General features: G+C 39.3%; 1 protein-coding gene across 1 annotated transcript in view; it reads right to left on the bottom strand.

The window, feature by feature from the left end:
* The window catches only part of RALGAPA2 (Ral GTPase activating protein catalytic subunit alpha 2), a 479,248-nt gene that overhangs the window by 303,721 nt on the left and 159,016 nt on the right, over positions 1 to 16,511 (bottom strand). The window contains 3 exon segments of the mRNA XM_042781969.1: positions 10,839 to 10,994; positions 11,230 to 11,328; positions 13,034 to 13,227. Of these exon segments, the coding sequence (XP_042637903.1) occupies positions 10,839 to 10,994; positions 11,230 to 11,328; positions 13,034 to 13,227 (449 nt within the window).

Raw genomic sequence — 16,511 nt, 5'->3', positions numbered from 1 at the left:
GTTCTGTGTGGCCACTGCAGTGAATTATCGAACCCAGGAGAGAGGTGGTGGGTGCTTTGGGAGGAACGGTTGGTGAAAGGGCTGGAGGGAGGCAGCATGTTTGGCCTTGCAGTAATAGGCCTTGGGTTACTGCTGTCTTCCTCTTGTGAGATTAGAGGAGGTCACAACATGTGGCCTCCTTGCCGTTTTTGCACATCTCTTAACTCAGGCAGCTGCTGGCTTCTGAGGCTGAAAAACCCAACCTCAACAAGTAAAATGGCATAGTCCAAAAATTATCAAGCAACATGGCAGAACACTAGTTCAAATCCAGAAATAGTCCCAAGATGAGCAGACAACATGGCAGGCCACTCACTGATGACTTGGCCAAATGCAGGATCCAAATGTGCCAAGAAGCTCAGAGATCTTTCTCAAAGCATCTTCTTATATATTAAAAGCAGACCACATCCCTAAGGCAACTACTCAGCTGCTCAAAGCAAAGTCCACCATGGAGCTGATTACTGGTCACATTATGGGGAATCACTACAACCAGTTGCCCAGCCACTCAAAACCAGGCCCAGCCAAGTTGACACATATGGCAGTTCAGTTTGTGATTTAAATTAATGGCCTGCCATGTGGTTTGGTAACATCGGGACTGTGTCTTTTTACTTGTCAACCTTGGGCTTGGCAGCCTCAGCAGCCAGCAGCTGTCTGAATGAAGAAAAGCCTCTATCTAGCTTCAGTAGGCTGGAAGCAAGAGGCAGAGCTGAAGCCCAAGGCTGAGGGATTTTCACCCAGCTCCTAGAGCTTGACACTTTGAACTTGAACTTAAAAGCCTCCAAACTGTGAGATAATAAAACTCCTGTTTGTTCAAGCCATCACATTTGTGGTATATTCTTGTCAGAGCGGTACTAGGTAACCAGAACAACACATAACATTAACTATCACACCAGGTGAAGATCTAGATGTAAAGTGCATGGGCTCTGACCACTGCTGCTGACCTCCAGCCTAAAGACTGACTGAGTGAGCAGTTCCAAGAGCCTATGGTTCCCTTTGGTTGCCTCCTTAGTACCTCCAACATGACCAGCGCTTTAGGAGGTTTAAGAGGGGTTTCTCCATGTCCCACGCCACAACTGGAACAGTATGAGGGATGCAGCAGGGGTCAAAGGCTAAGTGACCAGCCCCAGGGAGTCAATCAGGTGGAGGGAACCAATAACGACAAATCAAACTCAAGGTTAGTGCCATTTGTTCCTGTGGAAGAAAATTTGGAAGGTGAGGGGGCAGGCCTGGCTTTCAGTAATGATAGTGATCAGGATTGAAGAGGCCATCAGAGGGCCTGCCTCCCAGTCAGTTTGGTCAGCTTCACATTCAGCTTGCTCAGGTGGGCTTCAGCCACCACCTCATCCAGCTTCTTGGCAGGAAGTGGATACCAACAGAGTACTTGTATGGGTGAGTCAACAGTTCAATCTGTGCTAGTACCTGGTTGGTGAAGGAGTTGCTCATCACAAAGGTGGGGTGACCCACAGCATAGCCCAAGTTAACCAGTCGGCCTTCAGCCAGAAGATGATGTAGTGCCCATTTTTCAGCTGGTAGCAGTCCACCTGGGGCTTTAAGTTCACCTTCTCCACAGCATTCTCATTGAACCACTTCACAACCATCTCCACATCAAAGTGTCTGATGTTACACACAATGGCATCATCCTTCATCTGTTTAAAGTGCTGGCCAAGGATGATATTGACACAGCCTGTGGTGGTGAAAAAGATGTTGCCCTTCTGACAGGCCTCATCCATGGTGGTCACCTCATAGTCCTCCATGGTACCCTACAGCACACTGACAGGGTCAATCTTGGTGATGATGATGTGAACCACGAAACCTCTCAGGGCCTGGGCACAGACCCTGACCATGTCACCACAGCCTGCCACCACTGCTACCTTGCCCACCATCATCACATCTGTGGCTCTCTTGATGCTATCCATGTAGGACTCCAGCAGCCGTAGAGGTTGTCAAACTTGCTCTGCGTGACAGTCATTGATGTTGATGGCAGGCACCTTCAAGATCCCATTGGCCATTACCTTGTATAGGTTGCGGACCCCAGTTGTTATCTCCTTGGAGATGCCATGGATGTCTGACAAGAGTTACAGGTACTTGGCATGAATAAGGTTGGTGAGGTCACTGCCATGATCCAGAATCATATTGAGGGGCCTATCCTTGAAGTGTAAGTACTGCTCATCTCTTTCACCCTTCCAGATATACGCTGGAATGCCAGGTTTGGCAATTGTAGCTGCTGCATGGTTCTTGGTGGACATGTTGCAGCTGGACCACTGCAGCCCAGCATGCAGGGCAACAAGGGTCTCAAGGAAGACAGCTGTCTCCACAGTCATGTGCAGGCATACAGCAATGCAGCCAGGTGTCCTTCAGTGGCTTTGGAGGCTGAGTACATCTCCCACATGCACATCAGGACCAGCATCTCATTCTCCTCAATGTCTAGGGCCGTTTGTTCCCAGGAGGCCAGGTTGATGTCAGCAACTTTGTAGGGGAGTTTATCTGACATGCTGGCAGTGCTTCAGTGGGCCTTGGGCTGGGGAAAGGCACTGGGCTGTTGGCACTAGGTCCCAGGCAGAGATCTGCATGTTGTGGTGGTGGAAGTGGCTACAACGTCCTTAAATGTCTTCTCACTTGCGTAGTCATTTCTCCTGTTAGGGCTCAACCATATGGGGTGGGGCCCAACACACAGGGGCAGGGCCGGTGCTGACCTACATGCATAAGTTTGGCACTATATCAAAACCACTTTAGTTACTCTTCTGTTAACATGATCTGAGAAGTTCTGTATCTTTGACATGTGAAATTCCATCCTGTTTCTTATTCATCCTTGAAAAATCCAGAAACCAAATCCACTGGCATCAAATTAATTCTGACTCACAGTGACCCCGAGGAGCCAACTGGTAGGTTCAAACTGCCAACCTTTTAGTTAACAGCCCAATGCCTTAACCACTGTACCACCAGAGGTCCTTTCCTTGAAAAACCAGAAACCAAACCCACTGCTATCATATAGATTTTGACTCATAGTGACCCCTACGGGGTTTCTAAGGCAGTAAATCTTTATGGAAGTAGATTGCCTGGTCTTCCTTCCGTGGAGTGGCTGGTGGCTTTGAACTGCCAACTTTCTGGTTAGCAGTCAAATGTCTTAGGCACTGCACCATGAGAGCTCCTTCCTTTCCTTGAAAATCCTGCTCAAATACTACCTCCTCTTGGGAGCTGCTCTGAAACCAGGTTCCCTAGAAGGGTTCCAACAGTCTAATTCCTATAACATGGGGTCATTCACTTGGTCCTTTGCACAAGTTGATAGATATTACAGATACCCCTTTGTGTGTGTATATTTTTCTTCTCATGTAGATAAACTAGTAAAAGTTGGGGAACTTGTATCACTGTAAATACTCTTAGAACCTGACTAGTTCTTTACCATGTTGTTGTTGTTGTTGTTATGTACGAATGAGTTGGCTCCGACTCACAGTGACTCTATGTACAACAGAATGAAACACTGCCCAGTCATGCACCAGCCTCACAATGTTTGCTATACTGGAGCCCATTGTTGCTGCCACTGTGTCAATCCATCTTGTTGAGGGCCTTCTCCTTTTTTGCTGACCCTCCGCTTTACCAAACATGGTATCATTCTCCAGGGAATGGTCCCTTCTGACAACATGACCAAAGTAGGTGAGATGAAGGCTGGCCATTCTTGCTTCCAAGGAGCATTCCAGTGGCACTTCTTCAGATCTTTACCATGGTGGAGAAAAATATTCATCATGAAAATAATGAACCTTGTGTAAAATGATGTGACTCGAATAATAAAATGCCTAAAAATAAATCAGAGGATCCAAGAATAAATGGACAGGACCTTAGAAGTCCTGTAGTGCAACCCATTTGCTTGACCTCTTGTGGCCAAGTGAAGGCCCCATGGCCAGTTAGTGACAAAGCTGGGTCCAGCTTCCGGGTCTGCTAGCTCTTAATAGAAAGTTTGCAATCTATTTGCATTTGTTGACTTTTATAGACACCACAAGTCTATAAAAGTTAACAAATGTTGACTATATTTTGAAGCCATCTTATGTCCTGAAGTCTTAGAAAATACATTATTCTTAAAACTTCAAGAAAAAAGCCCAGAATTCATATTATTTTCACTCATTTTAAAATCCTACAGGTAATTTTTTTTGAAATGAGGATTTTAAAAAGTTAGCCTTCTAAAGTTTCTATATTGACACATGTCAAGGTTATTTAATCCTCTAAACATCAATTGAACCTTTAAATTAAATATGATTTTTTAAAAAAATCCTACTATTATTGAATTTAAATCATATAAATTCAAACCTTAGTGAAATCACTTGTACAGAATAAGAACTTTAGGGATACATGTTAAAATTATTTGCTTGAATATGAGATAAAAAAAAAAAAAACCAAAAACCCATACTCACTGCTGTTAAGTCAGATCAGACTCATAGCGACCCCTCCTTGGGTTACTGAGGTGGTATCACTATGGAAGTGGATTGCCTCATCTTCCTTCCGAGGGGTGGCTGGTGTGTTTGAACCACCAGCCTTCTGGTTAACAGTCAAATGCCTTAGGCGCTATGCCACCAGAGCTCATCCTAATTTACCATTTTTATTCTTCATTTTATCTGGAACTAAATACTCATTTATGTGTATTCTTAAAGACACTTTGAAATTCGTGAATCTAACATATATGGTTGTAGGTATAAGTTTAAAATTTCAGCAAAGACCAATTCTTTGTCTGAGAAAGGGTGATGCAATTATTACATATCACTGCATGATACAGGCTGTCTGGAACTATTAAAAGATTCAAGGATGGCCAATTTACAAGTATCACCCCTGCACCTTGCTTTCATAGCTCACTGCTGAGTCTTATGCTCACTATGGGGCCCCTCGGGATCTTTTTACAAATGACTGTTTATTATTATACTATTCCATCATACACCTCACGAGAGGAGGTTGTTATATCCGTTAAGAAAAGAATGAACTATTTTGACTTCTATGATAGAATTTTACTGTACAGATGATGTTAAAAATTGTATTTTAAAATCGACAAGGCAAAGCATTAATTAAAATATAATGTTTAATGAAAGTAAAATGTTCCTAAACAAGTTAAATATCTGTGGCTACAAAACAAGTGGCTGAGATTAAGAAAAGAGGAGTAAGTCAAGTCAATGCCATAGGTATATAAAGCAACTGGAAATGAGCCCATGTTGATCATACATTTCAGGGCATAGTGTAGCACTTGCACCCAACTAGCACTATTTACCTCAGGTTCGTCCTTGCAGACAATGGAATCCATTCTGCTGAGGTTAAGAAAAAAGAGATTCATTTCAGGGCACTAGATGGCTTACGGAACTTCTAGAAGTGCCAGGGAACCAAGCCCAAATCCTTCACAGCCAGGAGCAATGTGGCAAAGAGAAACACTCCACCATACCACAAGGTGGTTCCAGAAACAGACTATGGTCAGTTCTTATTGCCAGAGATGCAGGTGCCTAAACGGCAGCCCCTGCAGTACCAGATGCTCCTGCTCCCTTCATTCATGCTGCCTGTGTCTCCTCATAGCCACTGACCAGCACCATGTGGAAACCTCTGTTGGATGGAACTTGAGTTGACTCTGACCCCAGCTGTAGAAAGTCTGGGACATGTAGAGTTCAGCTTTCTAGTATCCATCATACAGAAGTCTCACTGGGTGGATAAGGAGTACAAAAATACCCTTCTAAATCACAAACATACAAGGGTTACTTAAGTCTGACCAATAGCATGAAGAGTGATTATATCTCGACATGTTCTGAAATTCCACAAAGCCTAGTTAACCTGTATTTAGTCAAAGCATTATGTTCAAAAGTAAGAAAATATATGGGAAAGGGAAAAAAAATAAACCAACACTTTGAGATACCAGAAAAATAAAATACATTAGGTTACTCAGGGAGTCACCACCTTCTTCTTATCTTCCTCATTATCACTATCAGGGCTCACGTTTACTGAAGGCTGCCATAGTCCACACTCTGAATTGAGTGTATTATGTTCACGTTCTTAAAGTCTTCAAACGATGCTGTGAGGTACCAAAAACCAAATCAAACTCACTGCTATTGTGTTGAATCTGACTCATAGCAACCCCTCCTTGGGTTTCTCAGGCGGTATCACTACAGAAAGTAGATTGCCCAACCTTCCTTCCAAGGAGTGGCTGGTGGGTTTGAACTGCAGTCAAATACCTAGGCACTATGCCACCAGAGCTTCCTGGCTGTGACGTAGGCACTATAATTATCTTAATCTTATCAATAACGAAACCAAGGCAAATGACTTGGCTAGTGGATGGTTGTCAAGACTGGAACTTAGACAGACTGACCTGAGGCCCAGGCTCATAACTATTAAAGTCTCTTAAACTCCATTATACTACAGCATAATTTTACACTGTAGCTTGATAGTTACCACAGAACACAACAGCACACACCTCTCTGAGAGACGCCTCATGCTTTTCTTGAGTCTCAAAATAGGATAATAAAATATTATAGATGAAAATGACAAAGAATCACATTTCCCAAAATTTCTGTATGCAAATTTGCAACAATAGCTTTTCATTAATATAAGCTTTGCATTTGAAAGAGAATTTAACTTTGATGTTTAACAGACAAATTACATTAAGATATTAAATCTGTAAGTTATTGTTAAAAAATACTTTACTTATTTTAAGCAAAGAAAACTTTCTAGTCTTTGATATATGTTCTTAAAAACATGAAAATAAAATTCCTTTCCTCAACTGTCCTCTTTCATTTCACACATATTGATCTTACCATATGTTTTAAATAATGATGAAATTAATAGGAACTGTTTTTAATAAATCCAAATCATAGCTCCTTTCATGTCAAAATATTTTGGGGAAGACTGACACGGAAAAGCATCTTAAGCATTAGGAAAGGCTAAGAACATCCAGTACTGGCTTTAGATGGGAGGTGGAAAGATGGTGAGGAACTGAGACAGCAACCACAGAAAGACTGTAGGTTGGGAGTAAGGGTCCTCCTCAAATAAGGAGGGTTCTAAAGCAGGGTGGGACTGAGGCCAGAACCCAGGTGAAATAAAACAGAAGGGAGGAATAAACCAAGAACTGTTTGACAGCTGTGTTAGCTCTGAACCAGTGGAAAAAACATACACTGTGGAAGAGGCTAGATCTGGAAATGGGCACAAGCTCTTGATATTTCTTTGATTTTATTAGTTATATATAAAATAGGTAGTGATATTTACCTAATCAAGTTGAAGATGAAACAATGACAACATCATGCAATCTTGAAAGTATTTATGATCTTAGCTTTAATCCCAGTAAAATTTTAGAATTTAAAAATCCCAGTTTTTAAAAATTTCATTGTCAAGGAAAAACAGAGCATTTTTCCAACTACATTAATAAACCATAAACCCACACTGTATATGTACTGTGTCAAATGCTACTGGATAAGGTCACTGTTTTAACTATTAAATTATTAAGTTATTATGATAGCTAAAAGTGGTTAAAACAATGTTAAAAAACAGTTGGTTTGGAATGCACTACATTTTGAATTGTTTGCTATATAAATCTTTTTTAAAAGACAAAAAATGACTTACATTTTTACATAAGTTTGCTATATTGGACAAAATGATATTATATACTATAATTATGTCATAGAATAGAGTATAATTTTTGAAATATCTATTTTACAAATAGTTTTTTAAATAAATAAAAGTCTTCAATTACTACAAGCATCCTTAGGTTTAGAAAACAATTTTTACCATCTTATTTCAAATGCAACATTTGATTGGTCACTACTGACATAATTTTGATACACTCAGAATTTAGGAAAGCATTTTGTAGAACCACACCATGATAGTATTCAGTCTTGCAGGAGTTTTAAAGCTCAGTGATGGTGGTACATGAGCAACATGGTTAAGAATCATACAGACAAGCTCGCCACCCAGAGGCAAAAGTTGGAAACCAACTCTGGATTTTTTGTAAGACAATACTGATAAATTTAAATATACATATATACATATAATTTGTCTCATTCAAAATAAAAATATATAGAAAATTCTTTATAAGGTTCTCTGCAGAAACGAATCCTTTTAATGGCAGACTACATAAAAGCATGGCTCTTCGAGAATTCTTTCATGAAACAGAAACAAGTCATGAGATAGCAGTAGTCACAGGTGCAGTTCACCAATTAAAAAAAAACTTAATTTAATTGTATTCTCTACATTTAATGCTTTCTTTTCTCATTATAATTAATATAACATGTGTTTCCAGCAGTATGTGTAAGTTCTGGAACAAGTACCATGATCTATTTAGACCTGTGGACCAAAACTTAAACTAATTACCAGAGACATTTCTTACTTAAATGGGAAAAGTTTATTGCATTGGTAGTAGGTCTTACATATAATTTTCTTCGGTCAAAGGAATAAAATTTAGTTAGAGTAATTCTATTTGGCATACAGTCAGGTTTTACAAAATATATACCAGTAATTATCAAGGTTAAAGCAAATAGTCAATTCTTTCAAACACACATAAAAATTCAAGCTTCTAAACAATAGGCTGATTACTAAATAGAGATTCATGATATGCCCATTTTATCTTAGAGCTCTAGATATAGGAATTACTGCTAGCACTGGAACATCATTTAAGATTTATGTCTTTTAAGAAAAACTACAAAACATCATTGAAACTTCACTTAATTAAAAACATGGCATATATTAAAATGTGAATACATATTCTAAGCATTAAATTTGAAAACTGCTTTTTCTACATTAAAATCATATTTTTTTGAAATTATCTTTTGCGTTCTAAAATGTTATAATATATTCTCATTACATCTCATTTTCACTCTAACATACTTTAAAATAGAAAGATGATTGTAAAGTCAAACCAATTTTTATGACATTCTAGAAAATTCATTCCAAGGAATACTAAATGTTTACTACTGACTTTAATTTTATTTTTATCAAAGGGGAAGATTCTACAACTGATTAATTCCAAGTTATTTTTTTTCTCCCAGCAGAATCTTAGCAAAATACTGCTTTAAGGTAGAGCACTGTTAACTAAGCCTTCCTTTCTGGTTCTGTCACTAAGGGATCTCATTATCTGTGATAGTTAATTCTCCTCCCAATTTATACCCCTCAATCTTCTACACACCACAAGTTGCATCATTCTGCAAAAGATACTTTCATCTGTAATGACGGGTGCAAAATTTCTTAGCACGGAGTACAAACAATGCTATCTTCTCATCTTTACTTCTACATTTATTTAGGAAATAAATGAGATTATCAGTTTTAGTCCAGTCTGCTACATAGATGTCCTCTATACACATGGATAAAACTGGGACAAATAAAGGCAAAGATAACTCACTAAGACAGGACAGTTAATACTTCAGATAAAAGCTCAATGATTAAAGCTCAAAATGTTTACCAAAAGATGTACTGTAACAATTGTAAATAGGGCCCAAAGGCTGAGATTAGTCAAGTGTATTCTGAAGCAACAAAGAAAAGCTGGCTAACCAGGGGCTTCATCCTCTTCTTACATGTACTGTAAGGGGATCAAAAGGTCTATGTGTCTGTACCATATATGCAAAGAATAAAAGAAATGGAAAAAGGCCAACTACTTGATAGGTCATGAATGATTCAAGTTCACTGATACCAAAACCAAACCAAACTCACTGCCACTGAGTCAATTCTGACTCACAGCAACCCCCATTGGGTTTCCAAGGCTATAAATCTTTACAAAAGTAGATTGTTTCATCTTCCTCACATGGAGCAGCTGGTTAGTTTGAACCACTGACCTTCTGATTAGCAGCTAAATGTCTTACCCATTATACCATCAGAGCTCCTTAAGTTCATAGATAAGTACCCACAATTTAAAGAGCAAATTATGAAACACTCCCATACCTCTAATTTGTCAAGAAGATCTACTGATAAAAGTAAATATTTTAGTATTTCTTGACTCTTCTCTATCCCTTTCTTCCCTTTCATCTGTTAAATCCATATTAGCTTAACCAAATCCTAATTATCTCTGTGTCTCCAAGTCCAACCTCCTACTCTATCCTACCACAGCCACATTATCAAATCCATCCAGAATCAGAATAATTTCTGCGAGGTGCTAATCAATCACATCATTCTCCTGCTTGACACTCAAACCTCAAGTTGAGTCCAAGTGTCCTTGTTCTGCAATCTTGTTCCCCAGAAACCTGCTAACCAGCTAGCAAGGGTCTTCTCAAAGGGGGAACCAAGGTCAGAGAATGGCCACATTCCACCCAACACGTAGAGTTTTTAGGGAAAAGGCTGCAGCTAGTGGTTTCTTTATTCTTCCTTTCCAAGTTAACCACCAATCAAAGGTCTTTGGAAAAAATTTAAATAACCCCTCATCAATGTATGTCAGGATCTCCAATTTATGAGTGAAGTCTTCCAAAAACATCTTAACTCCTCAAATAACACTTTTCAAACATTTTTAACTAACTGGAAACCTTTTCTTTGAGGAACATCTAATGCAGAAGAACCCCAAAATAAGTCCTTGGAAACACTGTTTTTGAGGCTGATACATCGGCAGAGGTTAGATCATGTAAAACTGTATATGCCATGGAATAAAATACAGATTCAGTAAGGTTCAATTCAAAATCAGTGGGGATATCAAGCGAGGATGTGACAAAACCTAACTTACATTTTTGAAAGACAATTCTGTTGTGTGTGCAAAAAGAGTTGAAGATACTGAGAACTTCAACATTTCTGATGTATTTTCATCAACTCTAATACCTCTAAAGAGTGATATGCACTTTCTAATTACTGGTAATCACTATATAGAAGTCATAGAATACCTGATCCTTGCTGGTCAATCCAAGGTGCATCACCAAGTAAAAATGTACCAAGAAATCTGAATTTGGCAGAACATCCTGACGTCTGGTCATCATGGCACAGATCAGTCTGTAGGCTTGCAGTTTGCCTTCCTTGTATTCATTTGGTAATGTCGTTGCCTGCCAAGAAGATGAGGTTTAAAGATTAAATCAATTCCAGATGCAAAGCATTTCAACACTCCATTTACTTCTTGGTTTTCCATAAGAGTTGTTTATAGAAATGTGGGATGCAGTAGCTTTAGCATGACCCAGCCTGTCTTTGAAACATGCAGTCTTGGGCAATTATGAAATTTTAAACTCAATTTCAGAAAGGAAGAGGAAATTACAATAAATGAATAAACACACATCTACTTGCCTTAAATAGCCATGATGCAAAGATTCTGAGTGGTGGGATCAAGACTGGAGGAGATGGAGAAGACTGGTTATCCAGGCTTACTGCTAGATTATCCCGTATCTAATATACAAAGAGCAGAAATTTAGGGAGGGTACCATTCACTTTATCCCAAGGCTATTTGAATATCATCTTCTATAGCCCAATAGCTGCTTGCATTTAAATTTCTTTAAGTTGCAGAAAAAGCTACAACACCCACAAGTTTTTCTTTCATTGTAAGATCTACTATCCTTGTAAATTGTGTGTCTGGTTTACAAAATGTTTTTATATTTAAATACGAAACTATAGCATTGTTTTTTCTTGAATGTTAATGCCAAGAGATGTCCTGAACTCCAAAAAATAAGGAATGGTTTAACAAATTACACTGTGCAACCATTAATCACATTTTGGAAAAAAAATTAATAACATGCAACAGTGTACCCTAGAAACAAAAAACAGAATGAAAATAACACTCAGATTCTGCTTTTGTAAAGATGTATTTATCCACAGAAGTAAGACTATTGATTATTATCAGTTATGTCTGTGGAATGGTTGTGCTAATATTTTTCTTTGTATCTTTCCTCATTTTTCAATTTTTTTTTACAAAATAATACTTCTTTTAGGCACCTTGGAAGAAAAACCTGGTGATCTATTTCTGAAAAATCAGCCACTGAAAACCCTCTAGAGCAGTTTTACTCTGACACACATGGGGTCACCTACTTAATACTGTATATATATATATTTTTTAATATCTGATAATATTCAAAGGAGCTCTAGTAGCATAGTGCCTAAGGCACCTGACTGCTAACCAGAAGGCTGGCGGTTCAAACCCACCAGTCACTCCTCGAAAGGAAGGTTGGGCAATCTACTTCTGTAGTGATACTGCCTTGGAAACCCAAGGAGGGGTCACTATGAGTCGGGTCTGACTTCATGGCACATAACAACGACAGCAACAATGATATTCAAAGAGTCCTCGTGGCGCAGTGGTTAAGAGCGCTCAGCTGCTAACTGAAAGGTCAGCTGTTTGAACCACCAGCTGCTCTGCCTGACAAAGCTGTGGCAGTCTGCTTCTGAAAAGATTACAGCCTTGGAAACCCTAAGGGAAGTTCTACTCTGTCCTACAGGGTTGCTATTAAGTCAGAATCAACTCAATGGTAATATATTATAGTTGTTGTTAGTTGTTATGTGCTGTCAAGTCAGATCCAACTCATAGTGACCGACCCCTCCTTGGATTTCTGAGGCAGTATCACTACAGAAGTAGATTGCCCCATCTTCCGAGGAGTGGCCAGTGGGTTTGAACCACTGGCCTTCTGGTTAGCAGTGAAGTGCCTTAAGCACTATGCTACCAGAGCTCGAATATATTATAGTAATATTATACTTATAGGCTAAAGGAAATAATTCTTTTGCATTTATAAAATGGCCACTATAAATGCTATTAATTTGTTGATATTCAAGCATAAAAAAAACAAAGATAAAAACAAAACTTATTGTAGTGAATTTGATTCCAAGTCACAGCGACCCCATGTTGCCACAGGAAAATTGCTCCATAGGGTTTTTTTTGGCTGTAATATTAACAAAAGCAGATTACCAGGCCTTTCTTTATTCCATGGCACTGCTAGGTGGCTTTGACCCACCAACTTTTAGGTTAGTAGTCAAGTGCAAACCATTTGTACCACCTAGGGACCTTTTTGTCTAACATATAATATGTTCAATAGTTAATTGCAACAGTTTTTACATTAAAGGATAGATTTTCCTGTACTAGAATAAAAGGTAAGGTAACAGGACATACCTTTGCTAGTTTGTACCAGAGTTCATAGAGATAGCCAAAAACCTTGGCATGGATCTTGGGTGACTGGATATTATTCACATCCCCAAGGATTCCCAAGACTCTTCGCCATAGCACAGCGGCAGAGTCTGGGTGCCAGCCAGTGAGGTTCCCTCCAGCAATGATACTACAGTCATCAGTGAGGCATTCACTGCTATCTATGGAGACAAATGTTTATTAGCCGTAGAAACACAATCTATTTCATTAGCACAATTTTTTTCTTTAATAAAAATTAATTATGTTAAAAATTCATATATTCAAAGTAAAATATTTAAAATGAAAAATGTGAAATGTCTGAGAACTTGTAAACACAGAAAAGCAAGATCAGTGGGAAAGGTCAAATGATCTTGCTTCTTCAAACCAAAAGGGTAACAACTTAGAGATGACAAAATAGTTCCTGGAGACCCTATGGAGGGTTTCATAAAGGAAAGATGGGAAATAGGGAGAACCCTAGCAGGGTGGGAATGGGACAGTACCATGAAAAACAGTTGGTCTGGGAAGGCCTCATGGCTAGAGTGACATTTGTAGATATTGTTGTTGTAAAACCAAACCTAACCAGTTACTGTTGAAAAGATGCCTACTCACAGAGATCTTATAGGACAGAGTAGAACTGCTCCATGAGGTTTCCAAGGCTGTAATCTTTATTTATAGGAGGAAACTGACACATCTCTCCTGCACAGCAGCTGGTGAGTTAGAAGCCAAGTGTTTAACCACTGCAACACCAGGGATCCTTTTGTTGTTGTAACATCAGGTTATTTTTTTTATTAGCTGTCATTGCATTGACTCTCACTCATGCAATCTCACGTACAATAGAACAAAACATTTCCTGGTTCTGTGTCATTCTCACAATCACTGGCATGTTTGAGTCCATCTTGTGCCTCCTTGAGTGCCACTCTATCTCACCAAAGGTGTCCATCACCATTGTTAGTCCTCCACTTCACCAAGCATGATACGCTCCTTCAGGAACTGATCCCTTCTGATGACATGTCCAAAGCAAGCAAGTCAGATAATGCTCTCTTGTGATCCATAAGGTTTCCACTGGCTTATTTTTGGAAGTAGGTCATGAGGTCTTTCTTCCTAGTCTGTTTTAGTCTAGAAGCTTTCCTGAAATCTGTCCACCAGGGGTGACCTGGCTAATATTTAAAATACCATGGGATAGCATCCATCATCACAGCAACATGCAAGGCACCACACTGACAAACTGATAGACAAGTGGTGGTAAGTCAGCTTTATTAGGGTATAATGTGCAGATAATAAATTTCCATCCTTTTTAAGAAATGTATACTGCCATGTAACTGCCATCATAATTGAAATGTGCAATATTTCATCATTCCCCAAAATGCCCCTTTATAGTTATTCTTCTTCTGTTATTCTCAGCCTCTGGGAACCACTGCTTTTTCTGTCCCCACAGTTTTGTCTTTCCCAGAATGACTTATCAATGCAATCCTACCATAGGTAACCCTTTCTGTCAGGCTTCTTTCACTTATGATCATGCATTTCAGATTCACCTATGTTGCTATGGATATCAGTAGTCTGTTTCTCCTATTACTGATTAATATTCTGTTATATAGACATACCAGTTTGTTTTTCCCATTCACTTGCTGAAGGAAATTTGGATTGCTTCCTGTTTTGGGCAATTATGAATAAAGCTGCTCTAAACATGCATGTAAAAGTTTTTGTGTGAACATATGTTAACATTTCTCTTTGATAATTACCAATAAGTAGGATTCCTGGATATGCAAGTTACTTAAGTATATATAACTTCTTAAGAAACTGTCAAACTGTTTTCCAAAATGACTGTACCAGTTTGTATTCCTACCAGCAAAATGTAAATTCCAGTTGTTCCATATCCTCATTAGGACTTGGTACTGTCAGTTTTTTAAATTTTAACCATTCCATGATTGGGCAACACAGTACAAATTTCAGATGTCAATACTATCCAAAGCAATCTATAGCTTCAATGCAATCTCAATAAAAATTTCAACAACCTTCTTTACCAAAAGGGAAAATCCAATCTCCAATTTTATATGGGAAGGCAAGAGGCACAAAACAGTCAAAGTAATTTTGAAAAGAACAAAGTAGGAGGACTCACACTTTCTGATTTCAAGATTACAACAATCAAAACAGGCTGATACTAGTATAACAATAGATGCATAGACTAATGGCATAGAATTGAGAGTCCAGAAATAAACCCATACATCTATTGTCAGCTGATTTTCAGCAAGAGTGCTAAGTCCAATCAATGGGGAAGGAAGAGTCTCTTTAATAACTGTTGCTAGGAAAATTAGATTTTCCCAGGCAGAAGAATGCAGTAGGACCCATACTTCGTACCATACACAAAATCCAATTCAAAACAGATCAAGGACCTAACTGTTGTTGTTGTTAGGTGCTGTCGAGTCATTTCCAACTCATAGTGACCCCATGCACAGCAGAATGAACACCGCCCAATCCTGCGCCAACTCCGCGATCCTTGCTCTACTTGAGCCCATTGTCGGAGCCACCATGTCAATCCATATCATTGAAGGCCATCCCCTCCTTCGTTGGCCTTCCACCTTACCAAGCATGACATCCTTCTCCAGGGAATGGTCCCCTCTGACAACATGACCAAAGTAGGTGAGACGTGGTCTGGCCATCCTCTCTTCCAAGGACGATCTCGGCTGCACTTCCTCCAGGACAGATCTGTTAGTTCTTCTGGCAGTCCATGGTACCTTCAGCATTCTTCGCCAGCACCACAACTCAAAAGCATCAACTCTTCTTCAGTCTTCCTTGTTCACTGTCCAGCTCTCACATGCATACGAGGAGATTGGAAATATCATGGTTTGTGTCAGGCGCACCTTAGTCCTCAAGGAGACATCCTTGCTCCTCAGCATTTGAAACAGTTTCTTCGCAGCCAATCTGCCCAGTGCTACACGTTGTTTAATGTCCTCACTGCAGCTTCCATTGGCGTTGATTGTAGAACCAAGCAATGTGAATTCTTTGACAACCTCAATCTTTTCTCCATTTATCATGATACTGCTTATTGGTCCAGTTGTGAGGATTTTTGTCTTCTTTATATTGAGATGTAATCCATACTGCAGACTGTGTTCCTTAATCTTCTTCAGTAAGTGATGCAATCCTCACTTTCAGCAAGCAAAGTTGTATCATTAGCATATCTCAGGTTGTTAAAGATTCTTCCTCCAATCTGGATGCCATGTTTTTCTTCATATAGTCCAGCTTTTAGGATTATTTGCTCACCATATAGATTGAATAAGTATGGGGAAAGGATACAACCCTGACGCACTCCTTTCCTGATTTTAAACCATGCAATGTCCCCTTGTTCTGTTGGAACGACAGCCTCCTGGTCAAGGTACAGTTTCCTCATGAGTACAATCAAGTGTTTGGGAATTCCCATTCTTCTCAATGTTATCCATAATTTGTCATGATCCACACAATCAAATGCCTT

Source organism: Orycteropus afer, unplaced genomic scaffold (assembly GCF_000298275.1).
Source record: "Orycteropus afer afer isolate SDZICR_OR568_19922 unplaced genomic scaffold, OryAfe1.0 scaffold00208, whole genome shotgun sequence".
NCBI lineage: Eukaryota > Metazoa > Chordata > Mammalia > Tubulidentata > Orycteropodidae > Orycteropus > Orycteropus afer.
The sequence above is the reverse complement of the archived record's forward strand: the minus strand, read 5'-3'. Positions and strand labels throughout refer to the sequence as shown.